Here is a 15456-nt window from a genome sequence, read left to right on the forward strand (position 1 = left end):
CTCTCACCCCTTCCCACACCCAAATCCCTCCCCACCCCAGAGCCTACACATCCTGTCTCAACACAGCAAGGTTACAGCTAGACTGCAGGAGTTTTTCAGGATTCTGGAGATATCCCAGAAAAACTCTTCTGCATCAAGGGTTGCGTTTGTTCTTCCGCTTTTTTAGTGGAAGAGCAAACAGGCTCTTTTGGTCACCCCTATATTCCTCTTTCCACAAGGAATAAGGTGGCTTCCAAAAGAAGGGTTTTTTTTCTGACATTTGGTCCAGTGTAGACAGGCCAAATGTTGGAAAAACCTCTTCCTACAGAAGAATAAAAAAATAAAATAAAATAAGCAGCAGTATAAGGATTGGGGATAGCAAGTGATGAAGAGCAGGAGACTAGAGAGGGCGGGGCTTCAAGGAAGGGGTGGGGCTTCAAGGAAGGGGTAGGGCAGTAGATCTTGGCTTGGTCTGTCATTTAAAAAGTGATCTTGGGTGTAAAAAGGTTGGAGACCACTGCTCTATGCTGATATCTAAATCGTTGATGAAGATATTGAACAGAACCCTGTGGAACCCCGCCTGTTACTCCTTTCCAGCGGGACTGTGAACCATTAAAAACTACTCTCTGGGAATGGTTATCCAGCCAGTTATGCACCCACCTTATAGTAGCCCCATAATTAAGTTATATTCTACATTTTTTGCATCCAGTCCATTTTTTTTATGAGTAGATCTGGATTGTCCATAGTCTGTAAATCAGGGGTGGGCAATAATTTGTGACTGGGGGCCACTACAGAAATGTTTGAAGTGGCCTTGGGCCACTCTAGAAGGGGTGGGGCCTCAGGGGAAGGGGCGGGGCCAGGACACTTCCATGCTTCCCCACCCACAGACCCTGATTGGTCTGGGCCTGGGGGAGCGTGCAAAGTCTTTTCCCCCCCAGAGAGAACCGTCAGCTGTTCTGGATAGCTGGCGGTTACCTCTAGATACCTCATGTGCTCCCTGCTGCTGCCCCCATGCCAATCAGGCCTTGGGGGCAGGAGGAATGCGTGAAGTCTCCTCCTGCACTGCTAGGAGTGTGCGACACTTCTAAACACTGCACACTCCTTGCAGGGCAGGAGGAGATTTTGCGTGCTTCCCCCCGCCCCCAGGCTTTAATAGGCCTGGGGGCAGGGGAGCAGCAGGGCCTCCACGGGCTTGATCAACTTGATCTGGCCTACAGAGGCCCTTTTGCCCACCCCTGCTCTAAATAGTAATAAATAGCATAGTAAAAAAAAAAATGATAAACAATGAAAAAGAACTCAGTTTCTGAGCCAAAGGAGGAAATGAAGTAAGTGAATTGAAATACAATTAAGGGTTGCTAAACACCATTTGAATCTAATTTATCTGTTTATTTACCTGGCAAAACTTTTTGCTTTGTATAAGCAGCAAATCTCTTCTGTTTGAACAGAATCCATTGAGGCAGAGATAAATAAACATCTTTTTAATATGCAATATATTGAAAGGCAACTTTTTTGTAGCTTGTTTTAAGATCATGTTAATTTTATTCAAAGCTTTCTGTTGCTGACCCACATCCGATGTAAAGGCTTATTAACATGCAATAGTAACATATGGACTGATTTTAGGCTAGAGACTATAGGAATAGGCAGTCCCTGGGTTACGTACTAGGTAGGGACTATAGGTTTGTTCTTAAGTTGAATTTGTATGTAAGTCGGAACTGGCTCCAGATTCAGCTGCTGCCACTGAAACTGACCAGGGGCTGACTACAGGAAGCCGGAGGCAGAGTTGCTCTGCCCCCAGCTTCCTGGAATCAGCCTGATCAGTTTCAACAGCTGCTGAATCTGGAGCCTGGGACAGAACAGCTGGGGCGCTGCCCGGTAGGTTCCCACAGGACCAACCCGGCAGCACCCCAGCTGCTCTACCCGAGGCGTCCCGCAACAAAAGCCTGGTCTGCTGGGGGGGGGGGGGGGGCGCGCACTAGCTGCGCCCCCTCCCCCCGCAGGAGACCAGGGAGACCCGAGCAAAGCCGCACAGGCGGAGGGACCCTACTGCCCGTGCGGCTATGCTCCTGTCTCCCTGGAGTGCTGTAGGGAGTCCCCCCCAGCAGACCAGGGAGACCCGAGCGAAGCCACACAGGCGGAGGGACCCGCTGCCCGTGCGGCTTTGCTCCTGTCTCCCTGGTCTGCTGGGGGGGTCCAGCAAAGCCGCTGGACCTCCCCCCCAGCAGACCAGGGACACCCGAGCAAAGCCGCCACCTGGGCGGCTTTGCTCGTTTGCCCGGGAGCAAAGCCGCACAGGCGGCGGGACCCCCGCTGCCTGGGTGGCTTTGCTCCTGTCCCCCTGGTCTGCTAGGGGGGTCCAGCGGCTTTGATGGACCCCCCCAGCAGACGAGGGGGACAGGAGCAAAGCCGCCCAGGCAGCGGGGGTCCCGCCGCCTGGGCGGCTTTGCTCCCGGGCAAACGAGCAAAGCCGCCTAGGCGGCGGCTTTGCTCGGGTGTCCCTGGTCTGCTGAGGGGATCCAGTGGCTTTGCTGGACCCCCCCAGCAGACCAGGGAGACCGGGAGAAGCTTTTCTCGCCCCGGAGGACACAGGCAGCGACCCGCCGCCCGTGAGCTCCGGGGCGAGAAAAGCCCCGTTCGTAAGTGCGGATCCGACGTAAGTCAGATCCGCGTAAGTCGGGGACTGCCTGTATTCAGGAAAGCTGTGAATTAGGTTTTTGCAACTGAAAGCAAGCAGTAAGTGAGCTGCCTATAAACTGGATTAAAACATAGAAAATTGTGTCTGTATTCTAATTCTAGCAAGTCCTTTTGTGGGCCCCACAAAACATACACAGCCTTCCTGAATAGAGTAGCTTTATATGGCATCAACCTCACATGCAGATAGTCAGAAGGCTCAGAAGCCTTTCTGGAAGGCTTTTGTTAATTTCACTTTATGCCTGCAAGGAGAAAATGGAACTGAAAAAGCCTTGCCAGGGTCATTTGGAGAGTTGTTCTTCAGGTGTTACTGATAGAAGATTGAAATTTTCCTACAGAAAATTTTGACTTTAAAAGAAAGAAAAAAATCCATTACTATTCACCGCACTCCTTAATATCTGATTAAACACTTTGTTAATTGGGGTCTAAGCCTTTGTATTATTTAAACTTGCAGGAAAAATGTAGTTTTGTTTTTATACTAAGTTGGAATTTAATTCAGCAGTTTGACAGCCGTCTTTCTGCTGCAAACTCAGTGCTAGCGGACCCCTGCACCTGCACAAAGCCTCGCTTGTTTAGGAATGGATTTTTGCAAGCATATACCATGGAAGGGCAAATAAGTTGTCCAATTGTTCACATCTGGTGGAGTTTATTTTCTGATATGTTAGCTGTTTTTAGGGGTGGATAAAAGCTATTTGCACCCTTCTTCAGCATCTTTTCATTAAAGGGTTCCTGGTAACTTAGCCCACTGTCACCCCATTTCATAAAAAGTGGCTTCAGCAAAGAGAGGTTTTACCATTCATTCCATCTCCTTGATGTCTTATAGAGGGGCCAGGAAACAGTTCTATTTAATCTTGCCCCAAGGTGCCTTTTAAATTCTTTTGATTTGAGACACCCCCACAGATCACTAGACAAAGGCAGACCTTCTATTCAGTTTCCTCAGCTCTCACATCAGTTAACTTGGGAAAGTATCATCTAGAGATGTTAAAGACTACACAATTAACGGATAAGCTGTGGCTTATCCGTTAAATTTGTCGACTACACACACACAAACCCCTTGCTGCCTCTCTATCAGATATCAGAGACAGCAAGGGAGGTGGAGCAGGAACCAGGGTCCGTGAGGAGCTGGCTTTAAGCTGGCTCCCTGTGAGTACCAGATCTGCCTCCTTCTCCCACCCCTGCGCTGCTGTCTCTGTTAGACAGGGAGCAGTGTAGAGAGTGAGAGGGGCAGGCTGGAGCTGATATGCATGAGAAGCCTTCTTGAAAGCCCATGCATATCAGTTCCTGTGTCTCTTCCAGCGCATATCAGCTCCTGTGAACCCACCTGCCCCCCCTTGTTGGCTCCTACAGAGGCAATAAGGGGGAGATGGAGGAGGCAGGCAGCAGTATTCCCTCTAAGCTCTGTAGTAGCACAGTTTCACCGTGATTCATCAACCCTGCCCAGTCAGTCAGCTCCGTGCATGGATCCCTGAGTCTATGACTGGGCAGGGCTGATTCTTCACCTAAGAAGCTGTACTACTGGACAGCTTAGAGGGAACACTGGCATGTGGGAGCTGGCTTAAAAGCCAGTTCAACCAGCACCAGCTCCGTGGTGCTGCCTGCCTCTCCCCACGCTGCTGCCTCTATTAGAGACAGCTGTGCAGGGAGGGGAGGCAAGGGAAGCTGCCGCGAAACAGCCTCTGTCCATGGCGAACCTGGGCCTCTTACTGACAGAGGTTGGTCCACAGGAGGTCTGAGCTCCCTGTAGACAAAGGCTCCTGACATGGACCAGCATCTCTCTGCGACCAGGGGCTGCTGCCATCCCACGCTACTGCCTCTCTATCAGAGGAAGAAGCACAGGGCTCCCTTAGGAATGGGGTCAAGAGCACACTGATTGCTGGCCCCACCCCCAGGGTCATGTAACCACTAAGATTTTATGTGGTTATGCAACTATTCAACTACACAATATCTAACATCCCTAATATGGATATTATATCTTGTGGTTCTTGAAATCATGCAGATTTCTTCCACATAGGTATTTAGCAAGCAACTATAGCATTGCCACCCAGTATTAGTCATGGATAGATTCTTTTATGTGGTTTCTTTTTTGTTTGTTTTTTCATATGCATTTGGCATAGTATAAAAAAGGTTGACCTTCAGATTGTTTGAGTGTATCGTTGCAGCTGCAAATTGGAGAACATGCTGAATTAGAGAAAGTACTTGTAAAGCATACATTTTCACAGGTTACTTCTGCAGTGGAGTAAGAATTCTGAAGGCTGGAGTAAGAAGGCTGACCAGCTTCCTCTATATATCAAATAGTCTCAGCTACTTCAACTGTACTCCTGATATTTTTCTACCCAGAATGAAGAAAAATGCAAAGATGGAATGTCCAAGAAACTTTAAAAGGTGTAGACCACCTGATTGAAGATTGTTGTGTATCTTACTTTAACTAGTAAAGTAAGTATGAACATTTAAGTATGGTGTAAATAAATATTGATTTGCACTTGCTGAATTAAAATAAACTCTATTATTTACTATCATTAACATATAAAATTTGAGAGCTTTGCTAATTCACGTTAATTGGGCTACCTATCCTATATATTAATATCATGAATTGGGAATAAGCAAGAAATGCAAACCATATGTCATGATTCATATTTTCTTTTAACTTAGTTATGCTTAATTATAATACCATGCCTGCTAGTTTTCTATTCTGTAGCATATCTTATAAAGCCAAGTGTTGATAAGCATACACTTCTCTGCAGAACTCAGCTCCTAAATTTTTGCTGGGGAAAGGCAGAAGAGGTTGGGAAAGGGGGTTATGTGAGTTATAGAGTGTCAGCCATCAACATTGTATTTATATTTCTAGTCCACTTTGGGTGTTGTTTTTCCTCAGTTGAACAGAATTCTATCTAATATCATGAAATCTGTCAGGCAGTATTGATGATATGTTATTAAGATGAAAATGTTCGTATTGTGCTGTACTAATTGGCTATATTAGCCTGTCTAGGTTAATTACTCCTAAGAGAATGGTACATCAAAAATTAAAAGTTCTGTGCATCATATTTTAAAAATTCTGCATATTTTATTTGTCAAAATAACATAGTGTGCTCATGCCAGTTTCAGTTATTTTGGTAATTTTATTTCAGATTACCTGCCAACAAGTTTGTAGCAAGACAGATAGAAAAAAAATACCAGGAAATTTTTTTGACAAATTCCTCACTAGACATAATAATTCAGAACTTTTAATAATAATTCATTTAAACTACAATACTGAACCATATTTCCTGCACTCCTCAGAAGCAGTGCAGAGACTTGGTAAAGTTGAGGAGTAATGGAGGAGCTAAGGGGGAGAGAAGTCATTGCTGGGAAGCAGTCTGGAACTGAATCTGGATGGTTGTTGGGTGTGAGTGGGAGAAATATGGGACGGGTTTTCTCGGGGAAGAAGAAGGGGTAGGATTGTTGGGGAGTCTCTTCTAGGCCCTGCATGGGGGATCCATAGTCTCTCCCATTCAATCAGGCACATCTACACCAACCCCCCCTCTCATGTAGCCCTTGTCTCAATGATACCGCTGCTAGCTTCTGAGCTCATACTCCAGTCTATGTCCCACCCCCACCCCCAGGATTTCCCAACTTATGGGTCACCATTACATTTCAAAAGGTGGCTCTGCCTCCCCTCCCCAGGTGGCTCTGCCTCCCCTCCTCCCCCAGTTTTTGAATTGCCTTGGGTCACCAAGTCTTCCTGAATTGTCAAAATGGGTCCCCATCTGGAAAAGGTTGGGAACGGCTGATTTAGACTCTCTGACCTCCAGTCTGTGACCCTCCAGAAGCCCCATGTGCCCTGCTCTATCCATCCTGTGCCCCCTCACCTGGCCCCACTGGCTGGTTGTCCTCTCTTTTGACACCACAGCAGCTGCTGGGGGAGAGGTGGTGAAGGGTGTAACTGCAGTGCCTCTTCTGCAGAATATAGATTCTGCTGAAGAGAAAAAAAAATCTGCAGGGGGACATGAATTCTGAACATGCACAGTGATACAGAATTCCCCCAGGAGTAGGTAATGGCCCTGATCCTTAATTAAAATAAATGGTAGTTTCCCATTGACTTTTGTTGGGGGGTTAAATCAGGCCCTAAATTACTTCTACCAATTCATTATTCAATTTTGTGCAGTTACTAGGCCTACAATTTGGGTATTGCTGGGCATTGCATAGTTCAGTTATATTAAGAAAATAGATTTGAGCTTTTGTTCTAAGGATCTTTCTCTTTCTTTTCTCTAGTTGCTGCTGACCTACAGGTGAAAGTCATGATTACACTAACAGAACTCAGATATTTAGCAGATGCTCAGTCATCCTACCACATATTAAAACCATGGTGGGATGTCTTTTGGTATTACCTCACCATGATTATGCTGCTAGTTGCTGTACTAGCCGGGGCACTCCAGCTCACTCAAACCAGAGTGTTGTGTTGTCTTCCTTGTAAACTAGAATTTGACAGTCATTGTGCAGTGCCTTGGGATTTGGTTAAAGCCAACCTTAATGTATCCTCTAGCTCTGCCACACAAATAATTCTCCCTTCAAGAATTCAAAATGATCTTCATCGGCAGCAGTATTCCTACATTGATGCAGTGTGTTATGAGAAACAGCTTCATTGGTTTGCCAAATTTTTCCCATATCTAGTGCTTCTGCATACCTTCATTTTTGCAGCTTGCAGTAACTTTTGGCTCTACTATCCTAGCACAAGTTCAAGGCTTGAGCACTTTGTAGCCATTCTTCACAAGTGTTTTGATTCCCCATGGACAACACGAGCCCTCTCAGAAACAGTTGCTGAGCAGTCTGTGAAGAGTCTGCCTCTATCCAAATCCAAAATACTGCTTTCACCACCTGTGAGCTCAACAGATACAGAGGCAAGTAGGCAATCTCTGCCATATACCCAGCCCGGTTTAGAAACAACTGGAAGAGAGAACTCTTCGAGTGTTCTGGACAAAAAAGAAGGGGAACAAGCTAAAGCTATCTTTGAAAAAGTGAAAAGATTCAGAGTACATGTTGAAGAGAAGGATGTCATATATAAAGTATACATGAAACAGATTATAATCAAAGTAATTGTATTTATAATAATAATGATTTATGTGTGCTATTATTTAACCTTTATTACACTTGAAATTGATTGTGTAATTGATGTTCAAGCCTTTACAGGTTACAAAAGGTACCAATGTGTTTATACACTAGCAGAAATTTTTAAAGTATTAGCTTCATTTTATGTTATTTTAGTGACCTTCTACGGCCTAACCTGCACATACAGTTTATGGTGGATGTTGAGGAGTTCACTTAAGCAATATTCTTTTGAGAAGTTAAGGGAGAAAAGCAATTACAGTGACATCCCTGATGTAAAGAATGACTTTGCATTTATTCTTCACTTAGCAGATCAGTATGATCCTCTTTATTCACAGCGATTCTCAATATTTCTGTCTGATTTGAGTGAAAACAGACTGAAACAGATAAATCTTAACAATCAATGGTCAGTGGAAAAACTGAAAAGTAAACTAGTACGAAATTCCCAGGACAAGATTGAACTTCAGCTTTTCATGTTAAATGGTCTTCCTGACAATGTCTTTGAATTGACTGAAATAGAAGTGCTAAGCTTGGAACTTATTCCTGAAGCCAAGCTTCCTTCAACAGTGACTCAGCTAGTTAATCTTAAAGAAATGAATATTTATCATTCATCGTTAACAGTGGATTACCCAGCACTAAATTTTCTAGAAGAAAATCTGAAAACATTGCGTCTAAAATCCAGTGAAATTGGAAGAATTCCACTTTGGGTCTTTCATCTAAAAAACCTCAAGGAATTGTGTTTAACAGGATGTTTTGTGCTAGATTTCCACAACTCTGTGTACAATGAAGGTTTTCAGGATTTAAAGAATCTGAGAACAATTTACTTAAAGAACAGCCTTTCCCGTATACCCCAGGTGGTTACAGATCTGTTGCCTTCACTGCAAAACTTATCTATCAATAATGAGGGAAATAAACTGGTAGTACTAAATAACTTGAAAAAGCTGGTAAACCTGAGAACCTTAGAGTTGATCTCCTGTGATTTAGAGCGCATTCCACATTCTATTTTCACCCTAAACAATTTGCATGAAATAGACTTAAAAGAAAATAATCTCAGAACAGTGGAAGAAATAATGAGCTTTCAACATCTCAAGAACCTATCTTGCTTAAAATTGTGGCACAACACCATTTCATATGTCCCAGTGCAAATAGGTGCATTAACAAGCCTAGAACAATTGTACCTAAATTACAATAACATTAAAAATGTTCCACTGCAGCTATTTCTTTGTAAAAAACTACACTATTTGGATCTCAGCTATAACAAACTAACTTCTATTCCAGAAGAAATCAGTTATTTGACAAATCTGCAGTACTTTGCTGTGACAAAAAACCACGTAAGTAGAACTTTTGATTTATTTTAAGCATTAGAAATTCAGACTAACTTCTGGAAGATTCTGAGGCCTGTTAGCACTCACCATTTTTATGGCATTATAAACAAAAGGGACGTGAAACCCAGTTAATTGAGAGGGGATTTTTTTTTCTTTTTTAAAGAAACTGATCAGAGTAGGGCCTAAATGATCAGGAGTTGACTCTGATTTTCAGTGTCAGGTGACCTAGTCTATAGTTTCTGGTAAGTTGTCTTCAGCATTGTCCTATCTAGCTTGATTGTTCACAGCCATGTTAAGATATTATTAAAATGTTTGTAGAGTTCACAAGGCCTCTGATTACCCACTGTACTTAGCAAGGTTCCAAAGGAATGTCATTCATTAAGCATAATTTTTAATGAGGGTAAGTAGGAAAAAAAATCTGAGCATAATAGCAATTTGATTTTTAGATTTTCCTGAAGTTCTGTGAAGAATTAAACTTTTCTCACTTAGTCACATATACCAAAGACATAGGGTATGTCTACACTACAGCGCTAATTCGAACTAAGCTCATTCGAACTAACGCATCCAGACTAAAAAACTAGTTCAAATTAGCGTTTTGCTAATTCGAACTAGCATGTCCACACAGAGTGGACCCTGAACCAGGGTTAAGGATGGCCGGAAGCAATGCCGGCAGGGCATCAGATGAGGATTTAGAGCGTGGAGCTGCTTCCTCAGGGTAGCCGAGGGCTGTGCTTAAAGGGACCCGACCCCCACCCCGGACAGACAGTTCTCAGGGGTGCCCCGCTTGCAAAGCAGTCCTGGCTTGGAGTGCCCTGAGTGCCCACACTGGGCACATCACAGCACTCGGCGATCAGACCGGCTGCACTTGCTGCAGGCTGCCATCCGAGGGAGGGGGCACTCGGGGGGCTGCAGGAGAGCTTCCACCCCGAGCAGCCCACAGAGCCAGCCCAGTCCTCCCCATCCGGGGCTCGTACCCCATTCCTCCCTCACCTCCTTCCACTTACCCTTCCCTAGCCCCCCCTTCCTGATGTACAAAATAAAGGACACGTGTGGTCAAAAATAGAATCTCTCTTTATTGAACAAAACTCGGGGAGACTGGGAAAAGGAGGTGGGAGAGGGGAAGAGAGAGGGTGGGAGAGGGGAGGGCAACTAAAATGATCAGAGGTTTGGAACAGGTCCCATGTGAAGAGAGGCTAAAGAGACTGGGACTTCTCAGTCTCCTCTTTTTTCTAAGCTGAGGGGGGATAGGATAGAGGTCTATAAAAGCATGAGTGGGGTAGAGAGGGTGCATAAAGAAAAGTTCTTCATTAGTTCCCATAACAGAAGGACTAGAGGACACCAAAGGAAAGGAATGGGTAGCAGGCTTCAAACTAGTAACAGAAAGTTGTTCTTCACAAAGCAAAGAGTCAACCTGTGGAACTCCTTGCTGCAGGAGGCTGTGAAGGCTACAACTAGAACAGAGTTTAAAGAGAAGTTAGATCAAGTCATGGAGGTTGGGTCCATGGAGTGCTATTAGCCAGGGGGTAGGAGTGGTGTCCCTGCCCAAAGTTTGTGGAAGGCTGGAGAGGGATGGCACGAGACAAATGGCTTGGTCACTGTCTTCGGTCCATCCCCTCCAGGGTCCCTAGGGTTGGCCGCTGTCGGCAGACAGGCTACTGGACTAGATGGACCTTTGGTCTGACCCAGTATGGCCATTGTAAGCTCAGGGTCGGGGGTCTCAGTGGACCACCTTGATTTTCATGCACACCTGCTCCTGGGTGGCCAGGCTGGCAGCTCTCCTGCCCTAGACGGCCACTTTCCTGTGCCTAGTGCGGAGGTCGTGGACGAGGTCAACGATGTCTACACTAGACCAGGAGGGTGCCCGCCTCTTGCGGTCCCGGGCAAGCTCCCGGGAGCCGCCAGCCTGGTCCCGGGCAAGCTCCTGGGAGCCGCCAGCCTGGTCCCGGGAAGAGGTGGAGGGCTGGGGGGCATCAGGTGGCTGGCTCGAGCCGTGCAAGGTCTGCTGGCTGGGTGCTGGCAGGCTTGCACCTGGCACAGGCATCGTAGCCAGCCAATGCCCCTTTAAGGAGTCCGGGGCCGGGAGGGGGGCAATAGAGTTTCCCTGGTGTTGGCCAGAGTGGCCACCAGGGAAAGCTGGGGAGGGCTAGCCTCCCACTAGTTCGAATTAAGGGGCTACACACCCCTTAATTCGAACTAGTAAATTCGAACTAGGCTTAGTCCTCGTGGAATGAGGTTTACCTAGTTCGAACTAAGCGCTCCGCTAGTTCGAATTAAGTTCGAACTAGCGGAGCGCTAGTGTAGCGCCTATCAAAGTTAATTCGAACTAATGTCCGTTAGTTCGAATTAACTTTGTAGTGTAGACATACCCATATATACAAGACTGTTTTTGTTTAAATAGTGAAAGTAGACTTTCTCCTGACTATAATTTTTATAGCATAAAATTGTCCTTTCTTTACTTTGTATCTAAAATAGTTTTAATTTAAACACATTTTGAGGGTTGAAAGTGCAATGGATAATAAAAAAATGCAGTTTCTATATAGGCTAACAAATTTTAATTGGCTTCTTTTCAGATTGAGATACTGCCAGATGGATTATTTCAGTGCAAAAAGTTGCAGTGCTTACTTTTGGGATATAACAGCCTGACGAGTTTGTCTCCTTCTGTCGGTCAACTGTCGAACCTTGTTCAGCTTGAGCTTATTGGGAACTACCTTGAGGAACTTCCTGCTGAACTAGAAAAATGTCAGTCTCTGAAACGAAGTTGTCTAATTGTAGAAGAAAGGTTGTTAAAAACGCTTCCACCTTGTGTGAGAGAGAGCTTGCAGACATGCTTGGATAAATGCTAAATGATGTAAGAGTATGTTCATCAATAGATTCTTTAGGCCTTTGATTTACTATCTGCATAAAGATAGGTGTAGGTGAAAAGAAGGGAAAGAGAAATAACAAATAGTTTACAATTCATATCTAAATCTACCCATATTGCCCTGAGTCTTTTTTTATAAGGAAAAGTCTTGTGTTTTTGTCTTAAAGCAAGCAAACAGAAGTATAGACTTAGCAGACATGCACATTTGTGAATATCCTGAAATGTAAGTGATTAGGCTTCACTTGCTGATGTGCTTTCAGTAGTAAATGTTTACAGTCATGAGTATTGGGATGGAAGAGTTGGTTGCTTCACTGTAGACTATTTTTCATGGAAAATTTTATTTCTTCTGATAATAATTATTTTAAATGGTTTAATATTCTGTTATACTGGGAGCAAAAATTACCACCTTTTTTTCCAGAAATATACTCTTCACTTATCAGGAGTAATGTGGTAAATTAGGATTCTCCTATTTCAAATAACAGAATTAACTGGTTCATGGTATATTTTGACAATTATTTTGCAATATAATTTTACAATTTTATTTTTTTCCGTGTGACAAAAGGGTTGAACATTAAACTTGTAATTTTGGAAGATGCCATGTTACTCTTTATATTAAAACAATTGGATAAGTTTTCTACGTACCCTCTTAGAACCCACTTCAATATTTTATGTCTTTAAAGTAGCAAAAATTGAGCTGATTAACTATTTTGTTTGCCTACTAGGTGGGATTCAGATGTAGCTTGCTTAATTTTAAAAATCAGTCTGAAGAATCCTAAGTATTCAAGTATATACTGTTCATGTACGAAGGTACTTGCTTTGTTTACCTGTATACTTAACTGAGAAAACATACACTGATAAAATCCATAGTATTTGCCTTCCTTGACTATAACAGCAATTTACAACTGAGAGTTGTGGGGATCCAAGGTGTTAGTACGCTGTTTATCCCCTCTTGCCTCTTAACCTTCCAATTGTTGATTGTCTCAATGTCCTCCCCCTTTGTGGTGTCAATGTACTAATGAAAAACCAACTATATTTTCATCAAAGAGTAACGGATGGAGAGGGAAAGGTACAACTTAAAAAAAGCGGGGAGGGGAAAAAATCCTGTTCAGAAGTAAGTGTAAAAACACCATCAACTTTCTGTCTTCTGCTAAGAGGTATGTGTTTACAAGGTGTGATCTACTTTGTGATCTTACTGCCCATTCTTTTATTTAATATATTATAAACTAGACAATAAAGAAGAAAATAAAGTGGTTGCAGATTTTATATATTCTTTTTCTGTACACTTTATTTCAGTATCTTCTTTTAAGTCTGCTCTTCTGGAATTTATTATCCCAGTTAAGAACTTTGGGTGTTTCCTGTTATGGTGTGGATACACGCACCCATCCCTGCTCGCATGTGTTCAGGGAATATTGTTCTAATGTGTTTAAAATTCAAGTGTAAAATGCAGGCTGATGTGTGCCAAAAACATAAAAATGTTGACTTCTTAAGATTCTTGATGTTGATTAATTATAAACCTAGTTTGTCATTAAATCATTAGAGGATTGATTACAATATCTAGTTTATTTTTGGTCAGTCTTTACTTTCATTTACAATGGTATCTTGGAGTTAAGGCTTAGCTTTAATTTTTTTTAAAAATCACATACTTAGATTATGATCCCCTACATAAAAATAGGAAATGGTCTCCTTAGCTGTCAAACCGGTTAATATTCATCATACAAATGTGCATTCCAAATATTGTTCTAAATAAAACATTTGTCTCAGGGAATCAAACATATGGAACTTCATTCTTTTTCCATCGTTTTCAATCTTTTGTTTTTAGTAGGTGCTGTATTGAATACAGTTTTTTTGCATCAGCTGGTCAGTCACATCTAAACATAAAGTAGTATTTCTAGAATAGTATCTTTTTTGTAACTTTCATTTCTAATTTTTCAAATTTTAGTTAAAATTGTAATTTTCATGTCTCACGATAGCTCAATGAGTACTTGCATAGTTCACAAACAGCTCGTCATGGAATATAAGTACATCAGTGGAATAACTTGTGCTATTATAGATAGAGTTGAGTTAATTACTGTATAGATGTCAGGACAGTTTTAAAATCACTGTGCGAGAATTTGATGTGCAGAATTTTGACATACAACATACTTTAAAAAAATTATTATGCAAATAGGTTTTAGTTTGGGTAAAAGTTTGTTTAATCTTAAGCTTTATTTCATTCCTTTGCTGAAAAGTAGTGTTGATATTTAAAAGATTAAAAGGTTAAACAGGCAACTGTTTGCACCATACATTTAGAACAAAAATTTTTACAGCTTTTTAGTTGTATATTCCTTTTTTATGATTAGTACACTGACTATGCTTAACTATGCCTTTGATTTACTTTATTTATGCTTTTATTTCATCCAGAGTTTGTCCTTCAGAAGTGAACTAGACTAATAGGAAAATAATGTAGAGGCTGATCCTGCATTCTTAAAATGTGCATAACTCCAAAAGAAGCTGGGGAAACTAAGAATTGTGGGATTAGACCCATAAACACTAATGTTTCATGGGTGAAGTCTGTTTTTTAAAAGAGAAAAATGTGCAGCTATATTGGAGAAGTGTCTTAACATTTTGTAATTTTTTTTCCATTTTAAAAAACAAAATGAACTCAAAGCCTAAATCTTAAAGTAAAATAATATGAATGTTATGTTACATCTCCACAGACGCCAGGAAGTTTAAAGGCTGGCATCTCTGGCCTTAACTCATGCCACAGTGTGCCTTTTTTGTTTTCCTTTCTGGGCTTAGACACTCTCCTCCCTAACATTTAAGAATTGAGGATGGAGACAACCATAACTAGAGCTCATATCTATTTCAATTATCACCTTAATGCTGAACATTTGTTCAGAATGAAGAGCTCATCAGGGAATCAGTATATTAATCCATTTTCATAACTACTGCACAGCAAGCTGTGGTAACATCTGCCCTATTTGTATAAATCAGTCCTATACTGAAAAACAAAGGCTTCTCAATTTGTTTCAATACTGTTGTGTAATTTATGTATTTTGTATTAATTGTAACCTCATACTTTGGACAAGAAAATATTAAATTTTTTGCGTTACAATTCTATGCACTTTATTTTCTTTATTTCCTTACTTACATATACGTCACCAGCATTTCTCCCCATCTTTGACACATGAAATTTAATCATTAGACCTTTGATCCCCTTGGTTAAGGGAAATCAGTTATTTTAATTATTTTGAGTTCCTCTGTTTGGGATCAGAAAATGCACTAAAGAAACTTGCTCAAACTGCTTCAGCTGCCTTTAATTTGATTTTAGGATGCAGTATAATCAAATTCTGGATACTTTTTGGTAATGCAGTGCAACATTACACAGTGAAAGACACTGAGCAAAGATCACTTCTGACTGGTTCTTTGCTGTTTTGAGTCTCCTGTGTTGCGCAAATAAACTTTAGTGTATTTAACTCCTGCTTAATGACAGCCTATACATTGCTCATATTATGAATTGTGTGGAAATCTTTATTAACAGGTTGC

The 15456-nt window shown here is 42.2% G+C and overlaps 1 protein-coding gene across 20 annotated transcripts in view; it reads left to right on the forward strand.

The window, feature by feature from the left end:
• Positions 1-15030, forward strand: part of LOC102448694 (leucine rich repeat containing 8 VRAC subunit B) — a 59816-nt gene extending 44786 nt beyond the window's left edge. For 9 of the 20 annotated variants that reach the window (XM_075936422.2, XM_075936430.2, XM_075936425.2 and 6 more), the window contains 3 exons: positions 4887-5100; positions 6916-9077; positions 11642-15030. In XM_075936422.2, the coding sequence (XP_075792537.1) occupies positions 6942-9077; positions 11642-11914 (2409 nt within the window). In that variant the 5' untranslated portion in view covers positions 4887-5100; positions 6916-6941 and the 3' untranslated portion in view covers positions 11915-15030. Of the gene's footprint in view, positions 1-4886; positions 5101-6915; positions 9078-11641 lie in introns of those variants that run through there. The other 11 variants (XM_075936429.2, XM_075936427.2, XM_075936418.2 and 8 more) reach the window with 3 other exon arrangements.
• The last annotated feature ends 426 nt before the right edge of the window (positions 15031-15456 follow it).

The sequence above is a fragment of the Pelodiscus sinensis genome, chromosome 9 (genome assembly GCF_052426305.1).
Source record: "Pelodiscus sinensis isolate ZL-2025 chromosome 9, ASM5242630v1, whole genome shotgun sequence".
In the NCBI taxonomy this organism is placed as follows: Eukaryota; Metazoa; Chordata; order Testudines; family Trionychidae; genus Pelodiscus; species Pelodiscus sinensis.